This window comes from Mauremys mutica, chromosome 8, assembly GCF_020497125.1.
Source record: "Mauremys mutica isolate MM-2020 ecotype Southern chromosome 8, ASM2049712v1, whole genome shotgun sequence".
Classification (NCBI taxonomy): Eukaryota; Metazoa; Chordata; order Testudines; family Geoemydidae; genus Mauremys; species Mauremys mutica.
Genome location: NC_059079.1, coordinates 10,445,047 through 10,466,485, shown reverse-complemented (window position 1 = coordinate 10,466,485; position 21,439 = coordinate 10,445,047). Strand labels below are relative to the sequence as shown.

At 46.0% G+C, this 21,439-nt stretch overlaps 1 protein-coding gene across 5 annotated transcripts in view; it reads left to right on the top strand.

Moving 5' to 3' along the window:
* Positions 1-530: 530 nt before the first annotated feature.
* The window catches only part of RAB3B (RAB3B, member RAS oncogene family), a 130,951-nt gene continuing 110,042 nt past the window's right edge, over positions 531-21,439 (top strand). The window contains exons 1-2 of one of the 5 annotated variants that reach the window (XM_045026139.1): positions 531-549; positions 8,557-8,635. In XM_045026139.1, the coding sequence (XP_044882074.1) occupies positions 8,615-8,635 (21 nt within the window). In that variant the 5' untranslated portion in view covers positions 531-549; positions 8,557-8,614. Of the gene's footprint in view, positions 550-726; positions 840-6,906; positions 7,096-8,556; positions 8,636-19,118; positions 19,137-19,344; positions 19,448-21,439 lie in introns of those variants that run through there. The other 4 variants (XM_045026138.1, XM_045026137.1, XM_045026140.1 and 1 more) reach the window with 4 other exon arrangements.

Sequence of the window (21,439 nt, the reverse complement as noted above, 5' to 3'; positions counted from 1 at the left end):
TGCGCGCACAGGTGCAGCGAGGTGTTACCGGGATGTGTGCGTGCACAGGTGTAGTGGGGGTGTAACCGGTCTATGTGTGTGCACACAGGTGCAGCAGGGGTGTTACCGGGATGTGTGCGCGCACAGGTGTAGTGGGGGTGTAACCGGTCTATGTGTGTGCACACAGGTGCAGCAGGGGTGTTAATGGGATGTGTGCGCGCACAGGTGTAGTGGGGGTGTAACCGGTCTATGTGTGTGCGGTGCGCACAGGTGCAGCAGGGGTGTTACCGGGATGTGTGCGCGCACAGGTGTAGTGGGGGTGTAACCGGTCTATGTGTGTGCGCGCACAGGTGCAGCAGGGGTGTTACCGAGGTGCGCGCACAGGTGCAGATGGGGTGTTGCCAGGCTGTGCGCACACAGGTGCGGCGGAGCGCAGCGCAGCGCAGCGCAGTCTGGCCCTGCCTGTACCTGCGGGCTGCCCACGGGGCTCCGCGCTCCCTCTGGCTGGGTTTCCGGCAGCAGCGCAGGTGACGGCTCCGCGCGGGGGACCGAGCGGCAGCACCAGCACCGGTGAGCGGCCGCCCAGCACGCAGCTGGGAGGGCAGGCGGCTGCAGCAGCCTCCAGCGCCCCTAGCTCCGCCCTCAGGGCAGTCCCAGGTGCTCCCGCTCTTGGCCCGGGCTGGAGCCGTCGAGAGCCTCTGCTCAGCTCAGCTCAGCTGCGCGCAGCGCCGGGGAGCCCTGCACGGCTCGGGCTGGTGCCTGCGCCCCGCCGGCAGATAACCCGCCGGGTCCCTGTGCTCCTGCCCCCTAGCCGCCCTCTGCAGCCGGCGCTGTCTCAGGCTGCACCCCCTGCGCCCAAGGTAAGAGCGATCGCGGCTGGCCGGGCTGCTCCAACTTTCCCCGGCCCCTCCGAAGCTTGGGGCGCCGGGCAGCAGGTGCCCGTGCTGGAGACTCCCATCCGCTCCTCTGGGCGCAGACCCGGGGCGAGACGAGGCTGGACTCCCCCTTCCCCCAGGTAGCTCCCAGCCCTACAGGCAGCCTGGCATGGTCAGGCGGGCGCTGATTGCCCAGCTTCCAGCGGGCTCGGGCATGGCATGGGGGTGCTGGGTGTATTTCAGACCTGGGGCACCGGCCCCTCCGAAACAACAACCCGCGAGACGCTTCCAAAGCTGCCATCGCCCCCAGCAGAACTGCAGAGTGCGAAGCCCCCTGGGGCTGTCTGCTGCAGGAAGTGCTGGGACCCTGGAGAACTGCAGCCAACGCGCTGTTTGCTGAAACTGCCCCTTTTCGGAACTGAATGGCCAAAAAACCCCAGTGACTCCTGGCAGCCGCTGTGTTTATTGCCAACAGAGCTGAAAAGAAGTGTGTGATTTAACTTCCAGAGTTCTTAAAGGATGTTACATAGTCTCCTTGCTCTCTCTTCCTAGGGGCTGTTTTTCATTTAACACAGACCCTCTGTATTTCCCCTTCTTCAGGTACTATTATTATTTATGTCTGGTAGTGCCCACACTGGACTTAGGTGCTTTCCTAACAGAAAAGCAGTCAAGGTATTAGATGTATATGGAGACTGCCCCATTCCTATAAAAGAAGGTATTATCTTGATATGGTGAAAATGTACTACTACTAATGCAAATAACAAATACTAGAGTATAGCGTTTGAGCAGGATTTAGAGTAAAGTCTGAGTTATTTTATCAAAAGGAAAGGCAGTTTAGAAACCCGCTATCTGGTGCCAGGTCTCGGGATTGTGCAGCGTTACTGTGTGTGTGTGTGTGTGTGTGTGTGTGTGTGTTTGAGAGAAAGAGAGAGAGAGATGCACCATTTGGGGCTGAATGAAGGATGAATTAAAAGAGTGTCTGCTCTAACTCTCCTTGCTTACTTGCCTTCTACTGTATACCTGATTTTTCCCCCATTTTTAAATTAATTTGCTTAATTTGAAACCGTTATAAAGAGAGAATGGGGAAAGGAAGGAGAGAAAGGAAATCCAGGGGTGCCAATGTCACTACCTCGTGCTTCTGTTTTAATCCATGCTATAGAGATGTTGTGATGTGCATGGATAAGCACTGAGATTTGGTACACCTGGATGATGTCCCTGTTATCAATCCCAATGTGCTACAGTGCTGATTGAAAGTAGGTTCCAGAAGGATTAACACCATACATTGTGTCAATGACACATTCTTTGGGCTGAGAATTTCTATGCCAAATTTAAAACCCAGGTGAGCATTTTTGAAGTTATAAATTGTAAACAAAGGGTAGTCTGGGAATAGTGTAACACAATACAATGTACTGAATTAAAAATAATTCTTTAAAGAGTCCATTGGGTCATGGTGACTGATGAATTGGGATAAATACAGCTAGGATGACTTGAAATTTTTTTTTAATGATATTGCTTGATGAGTTCTATATTTAGTCCTGTAGTCCTTACTTGCAAGCAAAATTTCTATTGAGCTCAGAGGAAATTTTGCCTGATTAGGGACTGTGGGATTGGACAATCTGTAAAACTTACAGTATTAAGGGGAAAAACTCAAAAGTGATGTAGAAAAAAAGTGTATTTATTTCAGCCTTTACTCTTTTTTTTTTTCCATTTCAGAATACAATTTTTTTTCATTTTGGAATATAATCTACTTTAGCTGCAAAAATTCTGCAACTTAAAAAAAAATACAGATATTGGAAAGTCTGGAAACAAACAGTTAAGGGATCACTTAACCGCTTTCCCATTCAGCAATTTTTGTCATGCCACATGATTTTCTCTCTTGTCCAATCTTAACTCCCCTCCCTAACATTTTTAAAAAATGCAAAAGTGAAACACATCAAACTACTAAGAGATGTAAAATTATTTTTGCTGTTTGAGAGGAATAGCATTTCTCTCACTGTTGCACTAATAGGATTCATTATTACTTGCTACAAAACATATGTATGTCCACCATTACACAATACAGTTAAAATACAAACTTGTAAACTCTATATATGCACATTAATCTGCAACAGCATGTAATCAGCACACTGTATAAAACAAAACAGATCAATCATTCCATCATTCCAATTCTATTCATAAAAATATTCATCTATTCTACGAACTGTTTGATCAAAAAATGTATGGCACTCTGCCGTGGCTAAATGCACTCTGAAACTATATTCCTTTCAAAATCTTTGCATTTAATATAGATGCATAAAAATCAACAATAGGCATCCAGCAATATAATTCCGTTACTGAACCAAGCAAGGGAAGAAAGTTACGCTTGGATGGATGATAGAATGAAGAAGAATTTATAGATAGTGAGGAAGAGTATGGATCTCTTAATTGTTCATTTCCAGACAACTGAGTTTGAAAACTGAGTTTATAATGGGAAGCAACTTCAACTTTAACTATGGAGTGGCTACTGAAGCTTCACTTCATGATCTACCGGCCTATGCAAATGAACTGAGGAAACTACCAGTTTTCTTGTGCAGCTTCTGTCTCACTCGGTCCAGCTAATCACCTGTATTAGAGACATGCCCTTAATCAAAATGCAACAAACCCCCTATTTTTCAAGTTTTTTCATGCATGTTATCACGTGATGTCCGATGACAATATTATTATCCTGTAGGATCAAAGGCAATGTCACACTAAAATTAGAACAAATCTTCTGGTTCTCTTCTGGAGAAAATTAAAAAATAAGGCCCAGTTCTGCAAGGTACTGAGCATGTCTTGGGAGGGCTACATATTCTCAAATCCACTGACTTCCATAAGAGTGGAGGAGGCTCAACCCCCTAGGCTCAGAGGCCTGATTCTGCATCCTATAATTCAATGGTAGTTTTGCCACTGGATTCCAATGGCGGAAGATCAGACCTATATACCTCTATGTGCAGGAAATTAAACAAGCCTTTCTCTTCTTTATAGTTATTGAGGCTCATTACCATGTAAGGTGCAGTATATGTACTTACCCTGACCTTGGACTAATCGCTGTCTTTAAGAGGCTGTTATACCCGGGCAATTTATAATAATGATTTAAAGCAGATTAATGTAATTGGCAGGTAATCCAATTTTATAATCAAGTTTGTCTTGTAATCTTGACAAAGCTGTACTGCACTCTTTGCTTGAAAATGTATTGTACTAAATTGTGATGAAATGATGCCACATGGCGCTTTTAGTTCTTGGTAACACAGCCATAGTTCCTCCCCCTGCTTCCAAGGCATACCTTCTTTTAGGCATCGTGGTCCTTGTAGAATACTACCTGTTAATATGCAGTGTACTGAGTAGCAGGGCAATTGCCATTTTAGGTGGGATCTCATAACATTCAGGTCAATTGATTGTTCATGTTGTGAAGTAGGCTGTTGTGTTGTGGTTGTTGATCAGTTTTTCTTTAAATAGTTCAGGCTTAGAAATTATGGTATTAAATATTTTGGGACTGTCATAAACAGTTAGTTAAGGGTTAAGGTTTTGTTTTCGACCTGTAAAGGGTTAACAAGCAGTACCTGCGGACACCTGACCAGAGGACCAATCAGGGACAAGATAATTTCAAATCCCTGTGGAGGGAAGTTTTTTTTTTTCTGTTCTTTGTGTTTTTAGAGAGTCTCTCTTGGGAATTAAGGGAGTCCAGACATCTTAATCAAGTCCTCCCAGGTTTCTGCAATAAATTCTTCTATTCAAGCTAGTGAGTATTAGCAAGGAACTAGTATTATGCTTTTATTTCTGTATTTGCAATTCTGTGTTTTGCTATATAATTTCTTTAATTCTGTACTGTTATTGCTTTTACTGAGAAAGAAGGGGAGGGGGAATTCTCTCCAGAGATTGATAAGTTTAGACCCTGTGTATTGTTCCATCTTGGTTACAGAGACAGTGACTTTATTTTTTATTCTTTAATAAATCTTTTCTATAAAGGACTTGGTTGATCTTTCCTTGGGTGGATTCTCAGGGAAAGGGGAGGAGGGAAGCATCCCTCTGTAGTGGATCCCGGTATCTCTCCTAGGAAAAGGGATGGGGGAGGAAGCAGGGGGGAATGGTTTATTTCTCCTGGGTGTAAGAACTCCATGGATTTGGGGCTCTTGGGATCCCCAAGGATTTTGGGGAAGGACTGTGTCCCAATACACGTACCTTATTGGGTGGTGGCAGCTTTTACCAGATCTAAACTAGGATTTTAGTTTAGAGGGAAACCAAGGCAGGTCCCCATTTTGGAACCCAACAGCTCTAAGTGGGGGTGAGACCTATGACAGGGACATTTCTCAATAAGAGCCAGTATTAAACTATAACCCTGCCCTGTAAAAATGTATACTGTGGCCAGAGTCCCAGGGTACTCAGTGCATATTTTCAGAAGCTTGCTTAATTCACTGTAATTGAGTTGAGTCGTCATCACCCACTGTCAGGAAATATTTTATCTTTGGCATCAAGCAGTGAGACTTATTCATCCCTTATATTTGGGGGGGTATTATAATATATTTGGGGACTAATAAAATATGGGAGGTGTCAGGACTTCTATTCTCACTCTGTCATTGGCTTGCTGTATGACGTTCAACAAGTCCTTTAATTTCTCTGTGCCCCAGTTTCCCAGTCTGTATAAAAGGGGAGTATAATTTTATTGTCCTTGCATGTTTGTGTTTAGTGCTGATCAGTCCATAGAGTAAGACACAGTCCCTACCCTGAGGCATTTTTAATTTCAGAAGATGAAACTAATTAACAGTTCACCTCAAAAGCACTGGGTTAGCATGTCATGGAGATTGATATAGTTCTTGTTTTTAGCATTTAATACAGCATAGGATTTCAAATGCAGGTCAACAGAGATGGGCCTCTTGAAATACATGCCTTTTGCTCAAGAGTAAAATTTTCAAAAGCACTCAAGTCCCATTGGCCTTTGTGAAAAGTTTAACTCCATGCCTTCTGGAAGCAGTATTTTAAGAGGATTCTCGTTCACTATATACACTGAACATCGTTCCATACCCTCAAGTACAAACTGTTCAGTGTTAGAAACAGCCATTCTTCTAAACTGTTCCACCGAAGATTATTCCCTATCAGAAGGGTCAATGATCGCGCACGGGGTGAGAGTTTAATAGTGTTTCTTTGCAGCGCTTAGTGATAGGACATATCATTTAAAAGCCTTTCAGGCTATCCTACAGGTCACTTCAGTGATGAAGATCTCAGATTGTAGCAAAAGATGTTGGAACCCTTACTGTGTTAGAGAAGAGACACATTCTGCAAAAGTCCTGAGGGATGATCCTACAGGCCAACCTTTCAGTAATCAGATGGCCAAAAGTACCCCCTGATAATTCCAAATAAAAAAATAATCCCCCATTAGTCCATTCTTTGCAATTTTTGGGTTTTGTCTCTGAAACACATTTCTTAATGACTTTTTTATAAATTGTGTGATTTCTGTTATCATTGCTAATGGAAAATGTGATTAGCGCATGTGACTGTATCAGACTGGGATACTGCAGCAAAAAAAAAACAAACTCAAATACCCCACTGAAGAACAGTTATTGCTATTCCAAATATACAAAAGAGTCTTACAAAGGGATATTTGTGAAACTGACTCAAACACACCTTAGATTATTATAATAATAATAATAATAATAATAATAATAAAAAATCTGTTCAATAGCTGGATATTTCACAGTACAAACAAGTAAAATTCAACTCCAGGTATGATTTCTACCTTTGACGTGTCTGACAACAAGGACCGTCCTCCTGCACTGCTGGCATGACAGCAATAGCTGAGGCCAGGAACTGCCACACTAACATAGCTCCAGTCTAGATCCCCACCCCTGGGAAATTGCTGGGTACGGAGGAGTCTACCCTTTTAAAGATACCCTCCACCCAAGGCTGGATTAAGGCATAGGCACTATAAACCCCTGCCTAAGGCTCCTGTCACATGATGAGGTCAGAATTTCAGTTTTCAGTGTGGTGTTGTGGGTTTTTTTATTTTTCCCTTTCAACTGAGTTTCTAGACCTCATGATTTTGAAGAAAAACCCTCAAATGTGACCTGAGTATAACTGAACAGTGTGAACTGTCCTATACATCGGAATGGGGTATTAATCCCATGATCCACTGCTTTGGGAGGTCCTGCCAATAGGGCTCTGGGACAGGAGGAGGAAAGTGCAGGAGGCCCTGCCCGCTCACCCAAGTAGACACAGTCTGACTGCTGGGGTAAGTACTGGGAGAATCCCCACTGCCATCCCCTGCCTCACTAGGTGGGGAAGGGGCCCCTGCTGCTCCTTCTAGAGGAGAGAAAGGGGCCTCGTGGTGCTGACTGTATCTCTCTGGGATAGGTGGGGCCCTCCTGCCAGCACCAGTACAAGTGGAGTTAGTCCTGAGGGGAGGGGGTCCATATCGTGTGCTTAGGGCTCTGGATTGCTTTATTCTGGCCCTTCTCCCACCTCACACCCACAAAGGAGCACAGCAGGCTGGCTTAGCCGCTTCCTCCCCACTGGTGGGAGCAACTTCAGGGAAGGGTTAAACGTCCATTGTAACGTAACTGCCTTATCCCAAAAGTCAGTGTGAGAATTCTCGGGGATAGAATATGTAGCGCTCATATAACACTTCATCTGTGGCAATCAAAGCCCTTCACAACAGATCCTAGGTAACGTTCCTATTGTACAGCTGGGAAACCGAGGCACCGAGCGTGCAAGTGACTCAGCCAAGGTCACACAGCAGATTGTAGGCAGAGCTGATAAAACCCGGGTCTCCTGACTCCCATGCAATAATTGGAGCACACTGCTTCCTATTGCACATATTAAAGTTATTTACCATAATCACAATCTCTCAGTGAAGTGGGGGTGCTGTCTTTTGTAATAACGCCAGTAAGTGGTTTTTAAGCTTCCATTCTATGCCAGTAACTCTGATGTTTTACATTTTGAAGCTGTTCCACAGAACCTCCTTTTTCTCTAAAACAATTTAAGATTAGATTAATCTAATTTAGATTCCAAAGAGTCGGGTCAAGACTGAGGCTGAAAAAAAGGACAATCACCATGTTATTTTGGAAATTGCTTTTAAAGAGATCTGAAAGAGGAAGAATTTTCCAGCAACACTTAGCTGTAGCAACTTTTGATGCAGTAAGGATGAGTAGACAGGGGAAGGAAGAGTTTGAAAACCCTTCCTTCTTCTAACTTCATGTCCAGGAATTGCAGGAGCAGCTAATATTTATCCCCTCTTGTTCTCTTTGATGTTGGTTAATAAACATCTTGAGGAAAATGGGGAATATGTACATAGGGAACAACTAAGTGTGATCTAGAGCCCCCATTATGCACAAAATTAGAACCTGTGTCTAGGTGAACTATCATCATAAAAATATACAATTCGGTCATCACATAGGTTAAAACAGCAGAAAATAAATTCTCCCTTTATAATCATGTTATGGACTGGTATCCCTAAATGGATATTAATTGAATATCTGTATGAGAGTCCACAATTCAGCCTCTGCTCCTGTTTTTTATTTAAAGTCAATGGAAAATTTTCCATTAACTTCAATGAGAGCAGGTTCAGGCCCTTAAACAGCAGTGTTTTCCTAGTATAACTTGTCCACTTATTGCAGTTAATTTATTCTTGTGTAATAATTTCTTTGTTCATCTTTATCATATACATTGTAATCCTTTTGCTTCTACATCACAGGTTCAACAGTGTGACCAATCTTGATTCATACACTCACAGCAAAGGCTCCATCTGTCTCATGGATTATAGATCTAAATTGGTAACTATCATTTGCTTGCAGTAATTATTACCAATTATGTTAACAATTCATATGTTTTCTGCTTTTGCTAAGTCTCCCTTAAAGTACTATATCATTTGGGAAAATTTGCTTCAGGTTATGGCATTATTTTTATCATGAACTTAATTCTTTAGGTTACATACCTGTGCTGTAAAAATCCATTTTTGATTGAAATTTGCCATTCAGGATCTGACTAGGATTGAACTTTATTCCTGAAAATGAGTAATTTAAAAAAAGATTATTTTTCAGTTGCTCCAGTGCCTAAGACTTGAATTTATATAACTGAAAAATGACTTAAAAGTGAGGGGTTTTTAAAATAAATTACCATACCTAGTCCATAACATGGATGAATTTTTGGATGATTTTGGGAAAACAAGTAGAGATATTTCACTTTTGAAATGTGATTACGGTACATGGGATTAACATTTCTCATGGCTTTTTATTAGATTTGTAAATCCAGGAAAAGGAAGGAATCTCCTGGGTTATATAGTCCATTTCCTCCCCCACTCCCCAATTGCTTGACTACAAAATAATTTTAATAACTTCCTGTTGTAGCCACAGTAGCTTCTTGTATAGTCTTGTCTTGAATATCTCCAGAGAGGTCAGAAATGCAGCCTCCCTTGACAGTTTGATCCATTGTCTACTTGAACTTAGAGGTGTGGTTTTTTCCTAGCATTCAATTTTCCTGCTTTAGTGTAAATGATTCTGGTTTGACAGTTGAATATAACCTTTTCCTTGTCATTATTTACAGGTACCCAGAAGTCAAAATGGTAGGACTCTACTCATGCCCATGTTCCTTCCCTTGATAGCTGCTGCTAACTCTTTCTCCTTCCCATCATGGCTCCCTGTCCCTGGTGACAGCCATATTTCTTTTCGCCTCTTCTCTGTTGGTTCACTTTGAGCCCTAAGTGGCAACTAGGAGTAATTGGACAAAAGTATATATAAAGAAAGGAAATTTAGGCTAGAATAAAACAGGAACAGTTGGCTAATGGTGACAGATCTATTAGGCTGTAGAAAGTTTCTCAAGAAGAGGGGTGGAGGCTCCATTGCTTAGAACACTTAAAACTAGACTGGACAAAGCACTAGAGAAAATACTGTTGTAAAATCTTTGCATGGCCTCAAGGGATGTATAAAATGCCCTAATATGCGTCTCTCATCTCTATCTTTTGAAATCTCCAGCCAGAATAAAAATGAAAATTATCTGGGTGATAAAAGGTGAAGCAGTTAATGTTGACATGAATTTGTCATTATGGTTCAGAGTCAATATCCCATAGAGAGATGGGGGCAATTCACACTTCTCAGATCCATTGTTTCTCATTGTCTGTTTTCACATTTAGAAGAACATCACTTTGTCAGTTTTCATTCAGACCATTTTACCCTACAAATGATTTTTTAAAACAGTTTTATATTATTACAGTATCTGTAAACTAATAGATCCTCCAGAGCAGTACGCTAGTAGGAGCTATATGGAATTCTACTCCCATTAACCCATGTAAAGAATTTAACCACAGGTCCCCCCAGAAGTTGGCTTTTCTCTGTGTAGGAGATATTCTAAACCAGGCATTAGATTGGGTGAGCATGTGAGATACACAATATTGGCATTTTCCTGGTGCCCCAGTCAGTTTCTGCATTGTTTTTTGCTGTCTCACACTTGCTTTAGACAGCAATAGATATTTGAAAATAAACAAAAAAAATTGCTGTTTTGTTTATGTCCACTACAACATTAATCCACATTATGAAAAGGTTCTAAATATCTATGTATGCCAAAGAACATGAGTTCAGAGCTATTGCTTTTGTGTGTGTGTGTGTGTGTGTGTGTAATATATGACTTTGTGAGGGACTAAATAATTTGGGAATTGAGATATAGAATCTTTCCTTTGTATCTTGATAGTTCAAATCTAATCTGGGTCAATAGTAACTGAAAGTTGTTACCATCTGATGGTGTGATGGCTGCCATCTTGGTGGACACTAGGGGTTGAACCAGGGATCTCTAGAGCTAAACACCCAGGCCTTTATAGATTGAACTGAAGAGCCAGCCGCTGTAGCTGGGCAGTAGCAGACTTGCATATTCTGTGGATCTGGTGCAGAGCAGGACACAACACACATGAAGCCTGACCAGTAGTGGGCTTAATGGCTCTGCGATGATCTATGTGAAATGTATATAGCTGTTTCAGTCCAATTCCCAGTGAATGGACATCCATGCTGGGAAAAACAGCACTATAGTTGGCATTGTTGCTGGCACTCTCAGTGGAGATGGCACGAACTAAATGGATCACAGAGACAAAACTACCCTCTGACCCTAGAGAGGATTAATGCACATTGGTAGGGTAGAGGTGAGGAAGCTGTCACTGCCACTGGATTTTCTGAACTTCTGATGTAGAAGATAGAGGATTTAATTCTCCAGAGATTTCCATTTGCAACTTTTCGCTAGCACTAAGTTCACCTGGAAATTATTAGTGTGAACCACTATGGCAATTCCTATTCACTTACTGGGAATGAAGGCACTTGGCACTACATATGTTTTCTTAATGCCAGCTTCCATCCTAGTTGGGATTGAGTGTAATTTGTGCTGCAGCTGTCTGATGTGCTTTGTCATTGCGGATTCCCCTGTTGTTGTGCTTGGAAGAAGTTACTATGGCATCTCACACCAATTAATTGTACACAGCTTTTCATTTGACCCGTCATTCTAGGCATGGCTCAGAATATCTGAGTACTTTATTCACAGGAGAAATAACACTGAGTGATGGGCATTATACTAAAAATATCATGGCTCCACAATACAGTATCACACAACGTAAGGAGTAACCTTCACAATAATATGAGCAGATCATATCTTGAGAACGAAAGTATTTGCTCTTCCCATTGCTAATGCATTTCTCTAAAATAGGCTCTCCAGGCTAATAATGCCTTTACCTGAACAGAAGTGGCTGGTTTGGGAAAACAGACCACACCTCTTGATTTCTTTATACAATATATTCAATGGCATATGACTTTCAACAACTTTGCTTCTCAGGCACAATAAGGGGGAGGGATAGCTCAGTGGTTTGAGCATTGGCCTGCTAAACCCAGGGTTGTGAGTTCAATCCTTGAGGGGGCCATTTGGGAAACTGGGGTAAAAATCTGGGGATAGGTCCTGCTTTGAGCAGGGGGTTGAACTAGATGATCTTCTGAGGTCCCTTCCAACCCTATGATTCTATGAAAATTACTACAAGGGTAAAGCCCATCTGTGTGGGAAACAGCTTTCTCAGGGGCTGCTCCTTGACTGTGGGACAAACTGCCAAAGGAACTAAGGATCAAGACAATCTTCACCACCTTCTACTCCAAGCTGAAGGCACATTCCTTTGACCTTGCCTTCTCTAAATATATAGCTGTGTGCGTGTGCATATAATTAAACGTTTATGTGAGAAGATCAGGTGTGTTTATGGAAAAATAGCCAGAATGCCCAGGGATTTTATAAAAGTGTTTCCTTTGGTGCAAAATGTAGCCCTCTGGTCAGTGTCTATGCCCAGTCCACAAAGGATGTGGATTTGTTACAGCCTCCAGCTACTGAGCTTGGATCTTTAGCTCAGCCCAGACTCATGCTTTTCCCTGGTATCGGCCAAGAGGTGGCCATCACACAAGAATGGACCAGGGCTGTGGCATCGGGTTCAGAAAATGGAGGAAAATTGTCAGAAAGGAAAATTATATTTGTCTCTTACTAGCACCAGCTTCCAACTGTAATACTTCCTTTTTAAGCTTCTGGCCTCAAATTACAATGCTGTCTTTTTAAGGCTCCAGCCTATTTCTGGGGAGACCCAGGCTTTCCTCAGCTGCGGTTGTTCAGAAGGGTCCTTTGTCCCAGCAGCCCCCTTTCAGTCCTTGTACACAGAGCAAAACAAGAAATTGGACAGTGTAATCATAGGTGCTGCTGGAACTGGGGGTGCGGCAGGCTTGAAGTGGTTTCCATTATATGCAGGATTTATAGTTTGATTCAATGTCTCTCAGCACCCCCCCATTATAATAATTGTTCCAGCAGCCCTGAATGTAATCTGCATGGCTCTTCAAGCAAAGTGCAGCCAAGGTTCCTCTCAGTGGTTGGTCCATCGGGCCCTGGCTCAGTTTCTTCATTGACAGGAACGAGAGGATTCTTTTTCCTTTCTCCTTTCCTCTGAGAGCCCCCAAACCACTTCCTCTTCTTGTCCAAGTAGCTGCTTTGCTGAATCCAGACAGATATTCTCTTGATCCAATTGGCAGGTGGAGTGGATACTCTGTGGCAGGGCAGGTCTCCTCCTTGCTCTAGCATGGGGTATGTACACCTCATCAGTCAGTGGAGTTAATTCAACCTTGCACCAGTGTTACCGAGATCAGAACCTGGCCTACTGTTTCTTTCAGTTGCCGATGGTCCTAACTTCTTGATGGACACATTTTTATCCTACTGGTTTTTTTCTAGCAATGGGAAGGAATTATCACTCACGCTGATTTATGTGGTGTTTTCCAACTGTGTCTTCTCTCATATCTCACCTACTGGACATAGAAATGCTTTTCTGTGCAGCCAGCATCTTATTTATCATTTGTTCAGCTGCTAAGTTTTTGTCCTCCTAAGCAAAATTCATCAGCAATTTTGGCACTTCCATCATGATTTTCCATGCAGCTCTTTGAAGGGCCATTTCCTCATCTGCTCATTTTCCTGGAAATTGGAATTATTGCAGCATCTCTTGGTCGGGAACATTCTACTTCCTTAAGCATCCGTAGGTTCTTGGAGGCCGGGGGGGCGGGGGGGGGGGAAGAGAGAGAGAGAGTCAGTTCTAGTCACACAGGTCAGACAGCATGAGGCATGCTTATGTGATCCAGTGCTCTGCTTTCTCTGTTTGGGAGAGGTATGCTCCTGTCAGGCCCATGGGCTTCCTGAGATCATCGTGCAGCTACAGAGCCACTACATTGGACCATTGGAAAAAGGAGATGGGTGCTCAGAACTCTTGAAATACCAGTAGGGGCCTGGGTGCAGGTACTCAGTACTTTCAAAAGCCAGGAGGCGCAGGTCATTATTCATGTATTTAGTGTGATGAAGAGGCATTTAATTCCACCAACTCAACACTTTCTCCATATCCAGAGATTTGGCAATGACAGGATGGGCTGGCTTCTTCTCCATTAGCATCAGTTAAATTGCCAGCTTTCACATGGTAAATAAGCACCCCGACTTTCACAAGAAGCCAAAAATCAAGCTAATCCCATTTCAAACCAGGCCAAAACAAGCTAATCCCTAAGAACCCCAACACTGTGACTAGATCCCCGCGTGTGCAGTCTGGGACTGTGGTGGGCCTGCTGCGCGCCCCTGACTCTTTCCCCCTGATGTCCCTGCTTGCCTGGAGCCGATCCCAAAAAGGGGCGGGGGGTAACAAGCTACAAGCCAAAAACTAGCTAACAAGCAACTCACAAGCCAATTAAGCCAAAACCAAGCCCAATTTCTGCATTTTTTTTTCCCGCACAGGTTTGACATGTCTGGTTAGGAGGCATCTTGGGTTATCTGCCTGAATATTTTGTGACTTTTGGTGTAAGTGACCATTTATCACTAAATCCAGGTTGCCTGGGTGGCAAGATAGAGTCTGGAGAGCCTAAGGGGAGTGTCTGTGACTCTATGGTAAAACTGATAATGCAGCCAGGAAGTTCACATTTGTTACTGGGGGCAGGGCCGCCCAGAGGATTCCGGGGGCCCGGGGTCTTCGGCGGCGGGGGGCCCTTCCGTTCCGGGACCTGCCGCCGAAGTGCCCTGAAGACCCGCGGCGGGAGCCCCCTGCCGCCGAATTACCGCCAAAGTGGGACCCGCCGCTGAAGTGCAGCCCGGTCTTCGACTGTAATTCGGCGGGGGGGGTCCCCGCCGCGGGTCTTCGGGGCACTTCGGCGGCGGGTCCCGGAACGGAAGGGGCCCCCCGCCGCCGAAGACCGGGCTGCGCTTCGGCGGCGGGTCCCGCTTCCCCCCCCCCCCCGCCCCGGCCCCAGCCTCTTACCCCCGGCTCCCTCCTCACCCGGAGTCTCAGCGCCTCGCCGGAACAGCGGCAGCGTGTGGCCGGCGGGGCCTGAGCTCCGTCCCGCTCAGAGCCGCGTGGGGAGGGGGCGGGGCTGGGAGCTCCACGCCGAGCGGAGGGAGCGGAGCTCCCAGCCCCGCCCCCTCATCACGCGGCTCTGAGCAGGGCGGGGCTCAGGGGCTCTGCCAGAGACATCAAGCGCTGAGGCTCCAGGAGAGGGGCGGAGGCGGGAGCCTCTGCTGTTCTCTTGGGGGCCCCTGCGGAGCCCGGGGCCCGGGGCAAATTGCCCCCTTTGCCCCCCCCTCTGGGCGGCCCTGACTGGAGGCTTGGCTACACTTGAAAGTTGCAGCGCTGGGAGTTACAGCGCTGGTCGTGCAGCTGTGTAGGGACAGCGCTGGTGTGTGGCCACACTGACAGCTAACAGCGCTGCAGTGTGGCCACACTTGCAGCATTTCCAGCGCTGTATTGAGAGGTGCATTGTGGGCAGCTATCCCACAGAGCACCTCGTCCCATTTTGGCGTTGTGGGAAGGGGACGGAAGGGTGCGGGTCATTCCGCTTCCTGTCCCAACGCCCTGTGGTGCATCGCTTCACATCCCAGCAGTCACAGTTTTTCCGGCCACGTTTGGCGCCATTGTGAGTCTCTTGCTGTGTTTTTACTCTCTGTCTGTGAATCGCAATTTCTGTGGGAAATGGAGCCTGAGCTGCTGAGGACTGTGCTGATGAGTGTCGCCAGCACAACACGTTTGGCAGTTGAGCTCTTCCTTCAGCTCCAAAGTGACAGTGAGGAGTCCGACGATGATATCGAGTCGCCTGCCGCGTGTGACACTAGATTGCTTGTGGCATTCACGGAAATGCTCAGCACCGTTGAACGCCACTTTTTGGGCTCGGGAAACAAGCAGTGAGTGGTGGGATCACATCGTCATGGAAGTCTGGGATGACAAGCAGTGGCTGCAGAACTTTCGGATGAGAAAAGCCACTTTCATGGGACTGTGTGCTGAGCTCGCCCCCACCCTGCGGCGCAAGGACACAAGATTGAGAGCTGCCCTGACGGTGGAAAAGCGGGTGGCTATTGCAATCTGGAAGCTGGCAACTCCAGACAGCTACCGGTCGGTTGGGAACCAGTTTGGAGTGGGAAAGTCGACCGTTGGAATCATGTTGATGCAAGTTTGCAGGGCCATTAATCGCATCCTGCTAAGAAGAACCGTGACTCTGGGGAACGTGCAGGACATTATGGATGGCTTTGCACAAATGGGTTTCCCTAACTGTGGAGGGGCGATAGATGGGACGCATATTCCTATTCTGGCACCCCCCCACCTAGCATTTGAGTATGTTAATCGGAAGGGGTATTTCTCTATGGTTCTCCAGGCGCTTGTGGATCACCGTGGGCGTTTCATTGACATTTACACAGGCTGGCCTGGAAAGGTGCATGATGCACGCATCTTTCGGAACAGTGGCCTGTTCAGGAAGATGCAGGCAGGGACTTATTTCCCAGACAGGAAGATCACAGTAGGGGACGTCGAAATGCCCATTGTGATCCTTGGAGACCCCGCTTACCCATTACTGCCTTGGCTCATGAAACCCTATACAGGGAAGCTTGACAGGAGCAAGGACCGGTTCAACTACAGGCTGAGCCGGTGCCGAATGACTGTGGAGTGTGCTTTTGGCCGTTTAAAAGCTCGCTGGAGGTCTCTGTATGGGAAGCTAGACTTGGGGGAAAGCAGCATCCCCGCGGTTATATCCACATGCTGTACCCTCCATAATATTTGTGAAGGGAAGGGTGAAACATTCAGTCAGGCATGGACCACCGAGGTTCAAGTCCTGGAGGCTGAATTTGCACAGCCAGAGAGCAGGGCTACTAGAGAGGCCCAGCACAGGGCTATAAGGATTAGGGATGTCTTGAGGGAAGAATTTGAGGCTGAAAGCCAACAGTAATGTTTGCTGCCTTGCATGGGAGTGAAGTGCCGTGGTTACACTGTTAGGATTCTATTATCCCTAAAATGATTTGCAGTGCCTGTTTCTTTACTGGGCTAAGGTATCTTTCACTATCTGCAATAATAAAGACTGTTTTCAAAGCCAAGAATTATTTTATTGAAAAGAAAAAAACTTCCTTGACAGACACACAACATTTCAGGAACCTAAAAGGGCAGGGGGGTGGGTTGGTGAACTGTACAGTCACAAGTTTGCATATGTCCTGTCTGGAGTGCTGTGCAATGACTGCTGCACTTCAGGGTGCATATACTGCATGGTGATGGGAGTTGAGTGCAGAGGGTAAGGGTTGTAGTTCTCAGGGCTGGTTGGTGAACGTACAGGTGTTGGAGGCAGCTGGTGGTGGTAAGAACCTGGATGCTGGGGAAGGGGGTTTGGAGCTGACATTGGGGTAGAAGGGAAAAAGCTTTGGGACGGGGGGGCAGCATGGTAGTGCTCTGCCTGCATGGCTATGAGTGACTGGATAGAGTCCGCTTGGCACGCCAGGATGCCTAGCAGTTGCTTTGTGCTTTTCCTCTTGGCCACTGCGTTTCTCCGCCAATTTCTCTGGCGGATCCTGCTTTCCCTTTCTCTCCAGTCCTGCAGGATTTTACTCTCTTTAGCAGAGTGATCAATAACTGTTTTCAGCATGTCTTCCTTGGTTTTTCGCAGCTTCTTCCTCAGATTTTGTAGTCTCTGTGCAGTGGTGGAGCCAGGCAGTCCAGCAGTCAAGGTCGCTTTTTGAAAGGCAAAAATGGCAACAGTTAACAGGGTAGCATTGTTCATTATCTCATCCAGACAGTAATTCCCACACACTGAAGGAATTTGCAGTCTTCACTTTAGCATACTTTTCCCATACCAAAAAAGAGCACACATAACACAACAGGAGCCACGAAATGGTGAGTAAGGGGTACTGATTGCTTCAGGGCTGTGCAGCGGTTTCTGTGTGTTGGGGACAGCAAACAGCTACAGGGGGGATCTGCACTGAACAGTCTCCCAACATTTTCCACAGGAGTTACTCCTGGAAGATATCTCGCTGCTGCGGGTCACCAGGGAAGAGCGGGAAGGTCTTCTACAGCAATGCGGATTCCGCCCTGGCCCCTATGCAGCTTGCCTGTGTGCCGCAATGGTCCCCCCACCCCTCGCGGCACAGTGGCGCGGACGCGTTAGCCTGACTGGGACAAGGACCACAGTGACTCTCCCTATAAACCTGCGCAGGCACATTGCCCACGCTCTGGCTGAAACTTTTGAGGAGATTACTGCAGCCGATTACCGTGACGTGATAGACCACATCAATGGGCTATTCCACATCTAGGCAGGGATGCATGCAGCCCTAACCCCCCCTCCTCTCCCGAAACATTTCCACCCTGAAAATAAAAGCCGCTTACCGGTAACCCGCTCCTCTGCTTGTCCTTCAGCAAGTGCTGGCTGCTGCGATTGGCTACCTTCCTCCTGGCTTGAGAAGAGCTCCTGCCTGCATGCCTCCTGGGACTCTGGGGTGTCTTCCCCCATCCCAGTAGCTTCACTCTCGGTTTCCTCCACCCCCGGCTCCTCCTCCTCCTCCTGCTCCTATCCCCCACCCTGCTCAGAAGTGTCCATCGTGGTCCTAGGATTGGCAGTGGGGTCACCCCCAAGTATCGCGTCCATCTCCCTGTAAAAACGGCAGGTCATGGGGGCAGTGCCGGAGCGGCGGTTTCTCTCGCAGGCTTTGTAATAGGCACTCCGCAGCTCCTTTACTTTAATCCTGCATTGCAGCGCATCCCGCTCATGGCCCCTATCCAGCATGGACTTTGATACCTGCCCAAAGGTATCGTAATTCCTACGGCTGGAGCGCAGCTGGGACTGCACGGCTTCCTCCCCCCAAACACTAATGAGGTCCAGCAACTCGCCATTGCTCCATGCTGGGGCTCGTTTGCTGTGTGGAGGCATGGTCACCTGGAAAGATTAACTGATTGCACTCCACACCTGGCTGAGCAAACAGGAAGGGGATTTTTAAAATTCCTGGGGCATTTAAAGGGCGGGTCACCTGAGGCCAGAGCAGTAGAGTGCAAACTGATGAGCAGAGTGGCTGAACAGGAATTCTGGGATATCTCCTAATACCCTGGAGGCCAATTACAGCACTGGTGTGTGTCCACACCTGATGAGCAGCGCTGGATCACCAGCGCTGCACTCACTACACCCCAAGCAGACCAGGTGTTCAGCCAGCGCTGCAGCCAGGGAGTTGCAGCGCTGGATGTGCCCTGCAGGTGTGGACGGTTACTAATTGCAGCGCTGGAAAGCCTCCACCAGCACTGCAACTCTCAAGTGTAGCCAAGCCCTGGGTTGGTGAAATCTAATTATAGAATCTAGCACCAATTTGGGGTATCTGCCCTGTTTTTTGACAGTCTGCACTGAGGTATAGGCACTCTCAGTCATGAGCCACTCCTGATAGTGGACACCATTGAGTCTCCATGTAACCAGGATCAAGTCCTCTAATCTCTCTGTACTCCTGTGCTTCACTCAGAAATGGAAGGAGGTATAATACTTACCCTTCCTCACATGGTATTCTGAGACTTAATATTTATATAAAGTCTTATAGTCTTATAACTAAATTGCAAACATGCTTTCTGGTGACCCAGAACAACTCACTCAGTGATATTCACATTGGTTTAGTGTAATTAATAACCAAAAAGTTTACTATAGATGTTCTACACAACTGACAAATTCCCTCATTTACGTGTCAGGTGAGAATGTATAAGCCGGGTGAACACTTGGAAAAAGCAACATGCAGTGCCTACTTAGGTTGCAATTAACAGATGACCTCTCTAATCAGTGCATGGGATGAAGGTAAGATGCAGGCATAGAGAAATTGACTCTGACAAATATAGCTACACACACCAGGAGCTGATTGAGTTTTGCCTTTATTATTATATGCCGTATGTGATCTTCAGTGATGTTGATTTTATGATCTAGCCAGTTTCTTTTACTAGCACTCATCTCTGTATGGTGTATGAATATTGTGCTTTCAATATGTCAGTATGGATAGACAAGTACCTTTGCACAGTTGAGAGTTATTGTTCAAGGAACCAGCACTAAAGGGGGTCCATCATGCCTCAACGTATTTTCAGAAGTAACTAGTATTTTAATACTTTTTAAATGCAGGTCCTGATCATAATAGGCAACTTCAATGATCATTAGTCATGTGACTGTTCTGTGTTAAGCTATGCTTAAATCCTGTTATCCTTATTCAGTCTAAATTGCTATTTACTTCAATATGATTTGGTTTAGGACTGCAGGATTTAGCCCAGCTCATGACTAATGTGTATGAAACCTGGTAAACAAAAGCTTGTACTGAAACTTCTGCAATGGTTAGATTCTGATTTCATTTACACATGCTTTGAAGTGTCAGAGTTACTCCAGGTGTCCACCAACTGGGGTAAAGTGAGATTAAAATGTAGTCCATTGTTTCTACAGGTTTCATTATGAGCTCTGCTTTTTCAGGATTTAATATTGTACTGTTTCAAATATTGTTACGAGATCAGATGCATTTTTTTTTAAATTGCAAACATTATTTAAATCTGAGTTCTTGAGCAGCAATTTAAAAAAAAACGTGTGGTTTCAGATGCTCTTCTACCATGCTTTGAGCCAAACATGGTTTTATTTAAAAAAAAAAAAAAGGGGGGGGAGACAACCAAAAAACATCAGATGGAGTCCATCCTCCTGAATATGGATTATATCTTTATCTGATTTTACAATTTAGAAAATAGCATATTTAATGGCACTGTAAAGGGAAGGAAGATGTGACATTTGGAGTCGTCCTTGAGAAAAGTGTGTAATGTATGTGCATGGGTGAGGTATTACCATATAGATAGGTTTTTCTAAGGAGGGGAGTAAATGTTGTTGTTTCCACTATATCTGTTTGATATTCGTGGTCTGACAGATGGTATCGCATAGTAGCACTTTGGGGAAAGTAGATCAAGCTGGTGCATCTGTGTGTGTTCCCCTATGATAGCTGTCTGCAGTTCATACTTCTCATTGCTTCTGCCTTCTACAATAAAAGTGAAATTCCCCCTTGTGCTAAGGGCCAGCGTGAGGCCTACACACCAGCTAAGCTGCACTTAAGTGCCAGTCTGGTTTACAGTTTATTCTTCAGGGAAACATGATAGTTGAAGCAAACAGGCACAGGCTTTGCAAAAGGGATTTCTAAAAACAATTAGCAGAAGGGATATACATATCTACGTCAAAGCAATAAAACACCTCATCACAGGGCGGCTAGCCCCTTTCATGGAAGATTGAGTCTGCCTCACAGTTAATGAGATGCTTCCCGGCCTGAAGAGATGGATCTGAGGAGGGTCAGGTAATAGCTTAATGCAGTGATCCTCAAACTTTTCACATCGTGCCCCCCTGTCCACCCCCCGCCCCTGGGAGCTATGGTCAGGAGTAGGGGGTGGACAGGGGTAAGGGCACTGGGTCTGGAGCTGCAGCTGGACGGGAGCTAGGGGCCGAGAGCGGAGCTGCAGGTCTGGGGCTGGCAGTGGAGCCGTGGCTGGATTGGGGATAGCAGCTGGAGCCGCAACTGGGTGTGGACCTGCAGCCAGGCTGGGAGCCAGGGGCTGAGTCCAGGGATGCAGGTGGGGGCAGGGCATGGCTGGGTGGTGCTTCCTCCCCACTTCCTGTGGGGGCTGGCCCAGACCCTGCTGTGCCACCCGGAACATTCCTCTGTGCCCCCTTAGGGGGGAAAATCCCACAATTTGGGGACCATTGGCTTAATGGACACCCAGGCCTTATACAAGGGCTGAGAGAGCTCCATTTGAGGAATGGAGCCACACAGAGTGGGTA